At 35.4% G+C, this 12815-nt stretch overlaps 1 protein-coding gene across 4 annotated transcripts in view; it reads right to left on the bottom strand.

Annotated features, from left to right (window-relative positions):
- The window catches only part of CDIN1 (CDAN1 interacting nuclease 1), a 126761-nt gene that overhangs the window by 93691 nt on the left and 20255 nt on the right, over positions 1-12815 (bottom strand). For all 4 annotated transcript variants that reach the window (XM_074585028.1, XM_074585027.1, XM_074585030.1 and 1 more), the window contains exons 2-4: positions 6700-6745; positions 5773-5837; positions 2412-2472 (exon numbers count right to left, since the gene is read on the bottom strand). In XM_074585028.1, coding sequence (XP_074441129.1) covers positions 2412-2472; positions 5773-5837; positions 6700-6745 — 172 coding nt within the window. The remainder of the gene's footprint in view (positions 1-2411; positions 2473-5772; positions 5838-6699; positions 6746-12815) is intronic.

Here is a 12815-nt window from a genome sequence, read left to right on the forward strand (position 1 = left end):
ACCTTGCTTACACATTGACACAGTGAATTTTTCTTGATGCGTTTTCAAGTTCAATATTAATACAAAAATTTTATCTTGATTTAGTAACTAGACAAAAAAAGGTGGCTTCATTTGTGCATACATTTTTTTCCAAATATGTATGTACTTGGATGCCCTTAAATTCCCCAAGTAGAGAGAAATGCTTTCCACGGAGCTGCTTATTTCCAGTAACCCACATCAGAGCTGACACATGAAAAATGGTGAAATTACTGAAGGTAGTCCAGCCTGAATAAGGACTACCTTATTAGTTCAGGTACTTGCATCTCCCTAATTTTCATATTAATCATGTGTCCATCTTTCTTTGAAATAGGGCCATCATGCTTCATGTCAGAATTTAGCATGTAAGTAAAATTCATAGTGCTTCAAATCTCACTTGAAAATATTTGTATGAAGAGAACAGTGACTAATTTTATTATTCCTATCTAACAAAAATGAGATTTATTTTAGTCCTTTTGCGCTACCTATACAATATGAAGAAGTTGGCAAATCAAATTTTAAAAAAAGAATTAAAAGTAGTTTCACAAACCCTCAAAAAAACAAACCCAAAAGATAATAATATGGAGCTTTTCCTATTTAACAGAGCTGCTACACACTGTAATGCACCTATGTTATATATTTCTCATCAATTTTTACAGTTTCCACTGATTAAATATATATTGACTCATAAAGTATTACCATTACATCAATTGTCAGCAGATGCAAGAGTATGTCATTTAAATATTAACTATCATATAAAAATGGCAGCTTGATTGTTTGGAAGCAGTAATCTGGTGCTGGTTATTGCCACATTTCCCTAATGCATTAGGCAGCAGTCACAAAATGCATTGCCTTTCTTATATACCTGCTACTACAAAATCAGAAGCAGATAAGTTCTTTGTATATCTCCCCTTTCTCTTAGATTTAATTTTTATTTATTTCTGAACTGCAGATATCTTTGATCTGAATTGCAAAAATGCATTAGTATAATATAAACAAAGATATGCTCACTAGAGTCAGTAATTATATGCATCGTCTCTAAATCAGTGCAAAAAAATATACAAAGAACCAGTAACAGATATATTACTTTGTGCTTGAAATATTTTTATGACAGTTCCCATATAATATGGGTGTGATATATCATGAATCGGGTTGTTTACCTAAATTCTTAATAAGACTGTACTTATTTATTAAAAGTAAATTTGATTCTCAGTACTTTAAAACGTATTTTTTCCAGAAATGATATGAAGCTACACATTACCACTAATATGAAATAAATCCTTTATTCTATGCTAACTGTATGATCAGGATATGTGGACACTTCACAGACCATTAAAACCTTCTAGTAATTGATAGGTAATTGCTCATTTGCTGGCTGCAGCAATGTACATGAGAGAGAAACCATTCTTCCTTACTAATGTAACATGTAGAACTTGCTGCTACTGCAACACTTAATGTTCGTAGTGCCGTATCATTTTTAATGCAAACACTCATTTTCTGCCTCCTTCTTACATTTTCTATTAAAATGCAACACAAAACAGCATACATTTCATTCTATCCCTTTGAGGGTTGCATAAGCAGTTCCAAGGAGTATCAGCTATTGTATTGTTATTAATATTGTAAATAAATATTTTAGAGTTTAAGGGGTAGATATTTCATCAATTTTAAATTTTTTTTTTTTTTTTTTTTTTAGGAGGTTCACTGCCACTTTTTCAAACTTTTTACATCTTCTTTAAGGTAGTGCTTTAGATAGAAGTTTTTAATGCAAGTAACACAGATTCATATTCTAGTTAATAAACAGCATCAATATATTCCTCAAGACTTTAATGGCAACTATACTGAACTTCTCATACACCAGCTTTTCTAGGAAATGGCTATACTGAGGAATTTATTCTGCTTAATTGTTTTATATTAAGCAGTTTTCATTAGCCATCCTCTAATCTGTATGAACAGAAATAAACGGAGTCAGGAAAATGAACTGTGTTAACCCTTCCTATTATTTAAAAAAATAAATCTTAGATGGGTTTTGTTATTAAGAACAAGGAATCAAATATAAGTAAAACTGATGCAACTCCATTTAATCAATGTAGGAATTTTCAGTAAGTTTGTGCATTAAAGACCTCTCGTCTGCGTGAAATTTGCAGGAAAATACAAATTCAGAGTTTCTTACACGTTTGCCTTGAAGTTAGGAGACTAATTACATTAACTGATTTATTAATAAATGGGGCTTTTTGTCTAATTATTGTAAGTACTAACAGACTGGGGAACCATTTTAAATGTCTAATGTGCCTTGAAACCATTTTTTTTAGGTTAATTACATTTCTCACTAAAGTCACTATAGATATGCCCCTTAGGTTTTACACTGGAAGATTAAAGAAAAAAGTAAAGATGATTACCTCATTGGCCAGCTCCAGTAATACAGGGGCAGCTGCATTTTTCATCACCCCATTCAGGTACCTAGACAAGACAAAGCCAGGTAATTCTGCAGTGGCAAGAAAAGGCCAGCTTATACTTGTTAGCATCCCTTGCGAATCTCTTCTATTTGGGGAAAATATCCCAGTTCAGAGTATTTAATTGGAAATCTTTTAAGAAATAAGTATTTTAAACAATCACTAACTCTCCAGGGTTGTCTCCTATTCATCCACAAGATATATCAATCTCAATTAAGTCACTAGTAAAACCCACAATAAATCAAGAAATTTAAAAAAAAAGTCTTAACGACAAACAAATAAATTACATCTGTACTACTTAAAGATGCATCATATACAAATAAACCTCAGTTATTCACAGTAAAGATTTTGGGTTCCACATGACTTTCAACTATGAAGATGTACTTTATATCTTATTAAATTCACTACTATGCACAAAACCATAAAATCTCAAATTTAATCCAAATTTTATCACCTGGGCAGTAGTTTAAACACTAAAGGCTTACGTTGGTGAAATCAGAGTCTAACAACCAAATTAATATTCTAAAGAGAAAATAAAAGAAGAAATATTTAGGATCCAATAAAGGGTGATAGAATGCCATTATCCTATCAATGGCAAAGGCTTAATGTTTCTGGTTAAGGGTGTTAGACCAATATGGATACACAGTGACGTTTCTGACCATCACTTCACACAATATTGCCTTCCTCACTTCTGTTACTTTCACTGTTTGATGTTAACATTTCAATAATGCCTAAAACCTGTTCTCAGGAGTTGATGGGAATAAGCTATATTATTGGAAGCCACTTTGTGCTTTGCAGCCATGTGGAAAAAGAACAATAGTTACCAACATTTGAACCTGCTCATTTATCCTATCTATATTCGTATAGCACATCATTACTGACATCATTAGAAGGCCACAGCCTTTTCAGCTCTATCATTATCAATCCATCAGAAGCCATTCTTCTGCTTATTAGTTACAGACATTAAAATTCTTTATCATTTTACCTTTCTGTGGAATGGGTGTAACACCTTTACATAAACCTCTTCACAGAGGATTAGAGGGCTTTTTGTTTGCAAGTTATTCTGAGGCTTAATGAGTAAAGGAAATGATAAAAGCTTCTTGCTGTAACCTATTTGAATTCTGCATTAACAAACACAAAACAAGATGCCTTGTATATATTTAAACATTGAAAATTTATAACAGAAATAAAAAAGAAGAGATCATAAACAAAATACCTAACCATGAAGATTTACATGAGATTAATGCTCTAAAACATGTATCCAGTTGATCGAACAGCAAAGCTACAGCCGACAATGGAGTCATTTTCTGTCAGATTATTTCTAATGCTACTGGCAATTCCATTATGGACTAACAGGTCTCATACGCTGATGGCAATAGTGTTCTGAAAAGCTTGCTGATCCTTCTCGTAATTTGCCTTTGTGTTTGCCTAAATTTAAGACTAGTGAGTCTCAGCATAGCAGCAGAAACTACTCCACTCAACTGTACTTCTACTTGCTCCCAACAGGGACCACTGGAAATGACTGCCTTCAAAAATTGGTAGTTTCTGATTTAGGAAAGCAACGGGAGCACAATTACCTGCTTGTATGTCAGTGGGAATAGGAAGGAGCATACCACACAGAGTGGGGTTTACAACGGTAAGATGGATGCTACAAAAGACTAGAGGAGAAGACATGTTTGTCATGTTTATGCTTGAAGCATTTCAAACGGGCTTCTGACTCAAGTAGTCGGCCCCTGTAGCTTATGAAACATACTACACAGTAAATCTACTAAAACAGGATTGAGATGAGTTTCCTAACTATTAACCAGAACATCTCTGATTCTAAAACATGTGCATTTTATTCGGCCATGTTAATACATTTGCAATATGAAATACCCAGAAATAGCATAAAGAATGATTTTCTCTACCACCACCATATAGCTTCATACATAATGCATTAGTTATGTACTGCTATCATACTTCAGACAGTACAGAAGGGGACAGGAGACCAAATCCTCCTACCTGATGTGAGCCAAACTTAATCACACCTACAGCCGTACTGACACCAATACAACTACTGCTTTGCATAAAGGAAAATTTGGTCCCATGTTTCAGGTTTAAGTTGTTGGAACCAGTAACACACCATAAAAGTGATTTAAATTATTTACATATGTTCCAAGAAAAGGGTTACTTACACAGCAGTTACAATTAACATAGGCCACTTCACTGAAACTGTGCTAGTGAAAAGTGATTAAAAATAGTATTGTATACACGTGGTTATTAACACAACAAAACTTTAAGCCAATATTCTTCCTAAACAAGAATCAACACTAGGAAAAGTGCAATGTGATCCAGGCACAAATTTTTACAGAACAATACAACTACTAAAAAAAGAAAATCAAACCCCCAAAACAGCACAATTCACAGTAGATATACTAAACCGGTGTCTGATATAATCAGGTTGCGCTTACGTTTTAAATATATGACTCTGCAGAAGCACAGTTAATTGTTTACAAATGAAGGCTTTTTGTTTATTTTCCTGATTCATATAGATTAATATCAAGCATAAATAGCAGACATCTATAATCACAAATATGAACTCACTTGCCATGCAAGCTCCTCAGATATGTCAGTCTACAAAGTAATATTTTAATTGCATATCTTTACCAGTTATCAGTATGCCCCAATTATGTCATTGCAACACTTTTAGTAAAGCCTGTAGAAGTAACAGACAAACTATAAGGTGTAGCAAATACAATTTATTAGCTTAAGATGCAAACAATTGTAAAATACTGTAAAATGACATAAAGGTTTTCATCCTCCCTTAACAGCTACTTCTGACACTTCTGTTGATAAAACAGGAGTGATCTAAAAATTAGTGCTTTAACTGGCAACACATGAATTTAATATGTAACTTTTTGTAATGTAACACAAATGTTGTTTTAGAAGTACAAGCAACTGTAACAGAACAAGCTCCCTTGCTGTAAGGAAGTTATCATCAATACTTGTCTTGACACAGAAATCCTGTAATTACAAACTATAGGCAATGTATAATAAATGCTACCACACACACTGCAAAAATATTTGTTTATCCTGACTTAGAGCCAGGGAAGTAAACCCTTTCATAATTAGACTGAACAAAAGCTGAAAAATTTCTGCATTTTCGCTAAAAAACATTTTTACGTGAACCATTCTGTCCTCCTCATCCCAAATTTTTGGGTTTTTTTATTGAAAATTAGCTTCAGAAGCTAATAAGCTAATTTACTCATAATTGCCATAACCATTAGGAGTTTTGATGATACTCTTAACCGGGGTGGGGAGGTCATACCTTTGGTAGTAAGTTTCAATAGCTTCAGCAGTGTGATGTTTGGCATGTGTTCTTTTGATTTGTTTCTAGAAAAACAAAAAAACAAACAAAGAGTCTTACAAATGTGTCATAGATCAAAACACAGAAATCACCACTACCCAAACACATGTTCCTTGGCTACACTTTGATATATAAACTGAACTATATTTTTAGACTGTACAGAAATGACATTCAATCTACCTATTGAATTGAACGTCTTCAGACTGTACTGCAATGTACCATATATGTAAAAGCCAGTAAGGTCACAATAATTGAAACTAAATAAGTTTACTGAAGGCTGCAGAGGGCAAAGAAAAACTTGTTCTCTCTTTCAACCTTTGTATTAATTTTCCCTCAATTCAATTCCATCTAAGTCTGGTGCACTCTAGTTTTACAATTCAATTGGCATTTTTAACCAGGAAGAACATTGCTTAAAAACAACTTATTTGAAAAACTACCAAAAGTAATTCCATAGAGACTTGCCACTTGACTGACACCTGTCATCTCATGATAAATGACTCCATTTTCTGCCTCTCTTGCCTTCTGCCACTCCGGCAATGGTCATTTATCATCATCTCTGTCAGCAATGGAAAGCAGCACTGACAGTGCAAGTCAGCAAACATTTAGCACATGGAACCACGCAACACAGGGAAATTATTATTGTCAGAATAATAATGGTTTAGCATAATTTATTACAGGTCCACCAAATAAGCAAAGGCTAGATGTTATTAGACAGATGGATGGGTAGGCTTGGCAGCCATCCACTGAGACTCAGGCGGTGCTTGATGTGGAAAAGGGAACATCCTCCAAACCAATCAGAAAGCTGGCAGTTCAATTACAAAGAAATAAAGGGACATTCATCATTCAATTAGGCACCTGTCAACCCTCACAAAGGAGAAAACTTCTAACCTGGTACTCCTGGGAGAAGATGCTCAGCAGAGTGGACTGCGATTGACTGGAACAAATAAAAGAAGGACAAAGTTAATTACTGGAGTGCACTGCAAAGAAACAAAAGAGAAGGGAGCTTCAAAGGTAGGCCTGCTGCCCTGTAATCTAACAGAACATGAAAACAAGTGTGGAAAAGTTGTTCCAGATGAACACCTCAGACAAAGGCTTCCTGCTGCTAGGTCAAGGAGAGAGCGTACGAGGGAGGGGAGGAAAATATAGCAAGAGTTTCAAAGCAAACGATCATATTGTTTGGGTGATTCCCTTTTCAGCTTCAGAACACACAAAGTCCTATCAGGAGCAGGTAGCTGAGTTAAAAGGGAACAGGCGAAAAGGAAAACAAAGCAAAATTTCCATTAATAATTGATGGAGTTAAATTCCACCAGCAGTTGGGAACATGCCGCTTGTTCATTGGCAACATATTGAAATTCATTTTGTTAGCAGCAAGGGAACCTCTTCAGTAGCTGTCTCATATTCAGGTTAAAAACTTCCCCCTCTGTCAGAAGTAGCATATGGGACCACTGGAACATTCCCACTGAAACTGATGTGCTTTGAAAATAGAAACTTTCACAGCAGGAAGCAGAGATTCCCCGGAGTCGGTCATTTCCAAAAGCTGCCATAAGCTTCATTCATCTAAGGCTCCACTCAATGTCAAACACCTGGCAATGAAGCAACCTGGAAAGCATTCTTCCCAAGTGGGAATTTTTCTCTCTGAATTGTTAACATTTAGAAATGGGACAAGATTTTTTTTTCCCCTCTGAAAGGCAATCAATACCACACCGCTACTGTTTTCAATTGTCCTCTGTGGATATATCTACCTCATCACATCCTGAATACAATTAATTACTCCTGATATATTTTCCTACTACATGCAACTTGAACAAATTATAGTCTCAATAAATCGAGTTTTATGGTACAGCAAAGCATTATGAATAATTAACATTTTTCCTTTCGTGAACTTACCTACTAAGGCACAGCATAGGTAGTTCAAAGATCCAGCAATGTCTAAAGTCTTGCTCTACTGCCAGATTTCTCGTATGTGAATTTAACACCTGTATCACATCATATGTACATCAAATGTAAATGTTCTCTCCATACTTAAATGCCTTTCTCCTTGCAATTTTCATACCTCAGAAATACCAATTTAAGATAAGGAAGTTTTACTCCCATTTTGAAAAGGGAAAACTGAGGCACAGAATGACTAAATGGTTTGTTCAGGTTTAAACAGATGGTATCTCTATGTAGCACAATATGAAAAGTTACCTCTAAACCAACCAGTTGAAGCATTAGGAACAAAGCGAACAGATTAACGCAGTACTATATAATGAGCTTACTAGCTTGTCTTATCCATACCTGTGCTGCCAGCATCTTTGCCATAACACTGAATTTTGGCCTTGTCTGCCCAGCGCAACATCTCTGTGACAGCAGTAAGCTGAGCCTTGATCTCTGGTATTTTACACATGAGGATGTTCACCCCGAGTACTCACTGACTGAATGTTCAAACTGTAGAAAAATGATTGCAACATAAACTGACTAATATACAGATTTGTGAAATTCATGGATTACAGAAAAATGAATTACAATCTAGTCACGAATTTAAATTTTCTTAAATATACACCACTTCACAGACAGGCCAGGAGATATGCACCACAATGCTTCCCCAAAGGTGCACCATCCAATTATGGCAACCTTCAAATGTACAGGTAATCATTAGAAGGTGAACAAAGGAAAGAAATTAAAACTATATACTTAGACAGGTTATATACTTATGCAAAGCTAAGGTATTTCAAGTTGATTTATTTAAAAAAAAAACAACCCTGCAGGCTATAAATAAGTTGTATACATATGGCCCCCTAATGGCTCTCCACGTAACTATTATTATCTGGCAGATTTACATGGTTGTAATGGTAGATCTGAATTTGGAGAAAAGATGTGGAAAAAACCAAAACAAAACAGGACAGCATTTAACTGAATTTCTGGTTTGAGTTCTCTTCAACTGACACACCAATTTTTATATTTTTAGGCTATCCCCTTTTCAATTATGGTAATCATTGTACAATTATCCTATTATAACCACTGGTATATCAAAAAGAATTAAGGTCCTTATCCCTCTCTTCACACTCCTGACTTTTGTCCATTTTATTTGTTCCCTTGGTGTCCTTGCATTTTGCTCTTCTACTTCAGTTTAGTCCAACAGCCCTCTCCCATGCTTCCAGCTGTTCAGATCACTTAGGACTTACCACAAACACTAAAAAATTCAGTCCAGTAACTGAACAAGTTGGATATATACTGGATTGCAGTACAAAAACATTATGAGTGTGACAAAGAGAATTATTTCAATAGTACCATACAAAGAATTTCAAGCCTTACTACCAGATCTTTCTCCTTTCCCAGACAAAGTGGATTTGTATCTTCACATGGCTGCTTCCATGTTTCTTCAGGTTAACATAGTTGTCCTCTTAAACACTACAACCACTTATCTGCCACTCAGCATTTCCTTGCCACAATTCCATTGCCACAATTTACTGGCAAAATGAAACAGCTCCTCAAAACACAGCTGGAGCATCTACTGTAAGATGCCATTGACGGAAAACTGAAACATCATGGTTTCAGAAAGTGCTGAAAAAGACAGTATTGTGTAGTTGGAGAGGGGACAGAATGTCATGAACGTGCATTTGCGCTGCAAGACAGCACGCTCACAACTGCTGATACTGACAGCAGGGATACTGCCATGGAAGTTATCATTACTTCTACAGGAGCCGCCAAATTCCTAGGGCTTTGTCCATCCTCTGATGCTTCTATACAGGATTTCAAAGCAGCAAATGAGCAGAAAAATTAATACAGCTGAGATACCTAGGAAAACAAACATAACGCTGAAAATATCTTTTATTCAAAATGACATTTCAGTGCTGCATTATTGCCTCTTACAGAATTAACTTTATAGCAAGCCTCATGGCTCACTGGAAAGATTGGGATATAGACACGTTTATGTCCAGCAAGTTCTTTTGTTGAGCACCAACTACAGAGCCAAAGTACAGATTTGCTGATTTTCTGAAACAAACAATCAAACAAAAAAAACCCCAAACTCATAATTCCAAGTACTACCTAGTTTAAATAACTAATAAATTAACTTGTTATCCATCCTGTAGAACTAAATCTATTTTCCAGGAAGACAAGTAAACTTTCCTCTTAAGCTCTGTAGCAGCCACGTCCACGGAAACATTTCCTTCTGCAATTCCAGATGGTAATGGATCTAACTTCCAGAGCTCTGTTCAAAGCAACCAGCCTTGCTCTTCAAATATCCTCTTTTTCTTATACACCAGCATTCATAATGAACCAATTTACCTTTTGTTACTCTGTGTTGATGTCTGAATGCCTGATGCACTTTGTGTTCCTGTCAATATATAGCTGGATTTAGGCAGAAAAATGTGAAATCTGCAATCTGTTACAAAATGCCAATTTTTCAAAAAGGAAAAGAACTTTTATTTTAAATAAATGAAATGTCATTTCTAGGTTCCAAATGATACAAACATATAAAAATTTGCTTATAATAAAAAAAGAAGTATTACAGATATCAAAGTCCATCCACATTTAGAATGGGATGCCCAAGTCAGGCCAGAACAAGGGGTAAGAGAAATTATCTCTAAGATCTTAGAGGTCAGTCAATCTAAAAAGGCAACTGCAAGTCTGGTGCTGGAAAAAGAATATGCCTTTTGGTCATTTAATATTTTAGAATAAAATTTACACCATTGCCTTTTAATGAATCCCAGAATTTGGTAGAGGAGGAATGCTATCATCCATGGAGAATATTTCAGAAATGCTTTGGTTTGCAATGAGTATTCATATATAAACTAGTAATAGACAATATACTGATGCAGATCAGTGCTTCATAACTAGAGTTGATAAAAAACTCAGGCCAAGAAGGAGCTAGTAAGGATGAAAATAATTTAATTGGGTCAAATAATCTTCTCAACAAAGCAGGCTTGCAGATCTAGCCAAGACTTGGGGTGCTGTTCAACTTAATATTTGCTATCTACTCCAGCCTCACCAGGAGAAAATCCAAACATGACAACTTGTGCAAATACTGTATTATCAGCCCTTGCAAATAATTAATTATTTAGGGATAAGATAGAAGTTACACTTTTCTACTTTATTTTCTAACATTACTGAAAAAAATATAATTTTAGGTACAAAACCAAGTTTCCACTTGCTTCATCTATTCATTTCAAATTGAACTTCCTTTCCCCCACCTTTAACTCCACACTTTTTGCCTAAAATAGAAAGGCTGAAAATTCAGCTTTACATTTCATGTATTTTACTGTGGAACAAAGGAAGAAGATCTAGAGAGATCTGTACATAAAAAATATCAAGAGTAAATATGAACAGCGGTATTTAATCCAGTGACTATTCACAGCAGAGACAAGCAGGGGGAAAGCAAAGCCCATCACAATACAAATATATATTATATATAGGGAGAATAGCCTTGATTTACTTTTTTTTTAACAAATGAAATCTACAAAGAACATTGCTTCATTGCTTCCCTTTCATAAAATGGAAATTCCACCTTGTTATGACAATAAATACATTGGTTAAAAAAAATGAACATGAGGGCAGGAGCTGTGTTTCCAAAATTCAGGTGTTACGTATCCCCACGCAGCAGTGTCAAACCTTCTCTTGGAAGTGCATACAACCCTGCACTTGGGTATTACAGATATTCAGGTACGGGGAGAAATTGTTTCTTTCCTTCCACAGTCTCCAGTATCAGTATGTGCTGCTAATCACTTCCCTTCATGAAATGTTTGCAGAGACAGCAAGAGTCTCTCATTTCTAATAACTGGAAAAGAACTTTCCCTTTCCATGTATAATAAGTTTTTAAATATTTTTGCTAATGCAATATTGAGCTTTAAAATAAAAGTAACACATACAATTTAGGGGTAGGTTTGCATGGTGCTGCCATGCTAGATTAAGAATCTTTGTGAGGAAATAAATACATATACTTGAAAAATTTAAATGACTGGGGGTGGAAAGGGAATCCTCCTCACAGCTACCCTGAAATTCCAGAATGTGTGTCTAAAATACATTTTTCCTGTTACATTATCAAAGACATGAAAGAAACACAAACAGCCTTTCAATTCTCAACTTCTGTACTGCACGCACTTTGGAACAGGGACTCCTAAAGAAAGCAATGTTGCTGTACTGCTTATCACATGCTAACTAGTCTGCTCTTATTTCTAAAAACTCTGTCAATAGTGGATTTCAAATAGATCTAGCGGCATCGGTTCAAATGCATAACACGTGCACAGATGCATAGAGCCTCCTTGGCTTCCCAGAACTGCAGGATGGAGGATAAAAAGCACCACAGTTACACCTGTAAATGAACTAAAGCCAGCCTGATGGTGAACTTCCCACCTGAGAGAAGGTGACTACTAGTGGATTCTCAGAATTTCTTCTACGTGTCAGGATTATCAGGATGGGAAAAAGGCTTATTAGTAATCCAAATCATTCCACATGAGGATCCAGAAAGGCTCAGGAATAACAAAGGCCTATCAAAGCCTGAGAACCATTAGGCTTAGATGCACCCAAGCACTGAAGAACATGAAACAAGGGAGGGAGACTCACTGACCTCTAGAATAGTTATGGCTTTAACCTCTCTTCACTGCAGCTCTTAATATTAAAATATTTCCTAAAGTTTTAATATGCTTGTGATCACTTCTCTGAATGAAAATTCTCAAAAAGCAGATTATTGTCTCTGTACACATTTGTACTTTATCATTCACAAATTTAACGTTGATTTACCGGAAGTCAGTGAATTACTAATTTAACCTAAATCAATACATGTGTCTATATATATGCGTGTGTGTCAATAGATGTGTCTAGATCAATATATGAGTTTGAATTGGAGTAACTAAGAGACATAAAAGTACCTAAGTCTTAGTTACAACACAGTAACTTCTGTAAAGTGGCTATCTTGCAATGTTACAGCTTTCCAGTTACACCAGTTCAAGTCTGGGATACAAAACCAGTTTTATTATCTCTGCATAAAAAGCCTTCTATACAATGAAACATTATCAGTAGCTACT

The sequence above is a fragment of the Larus michahellis genome, chromosome 4 (assembly GCF_964199755.1).
Source record: "Larus michahellis chromosome 4, bLarMic1.1, whole genome shotgun sequence".
NCBI classification, from domain to species: domain Eukaryota; kingdom Metazoa; phylum Chordata; class Aves; order Charadriiformes; family Laridae; genus Larus; species Larus michahellis.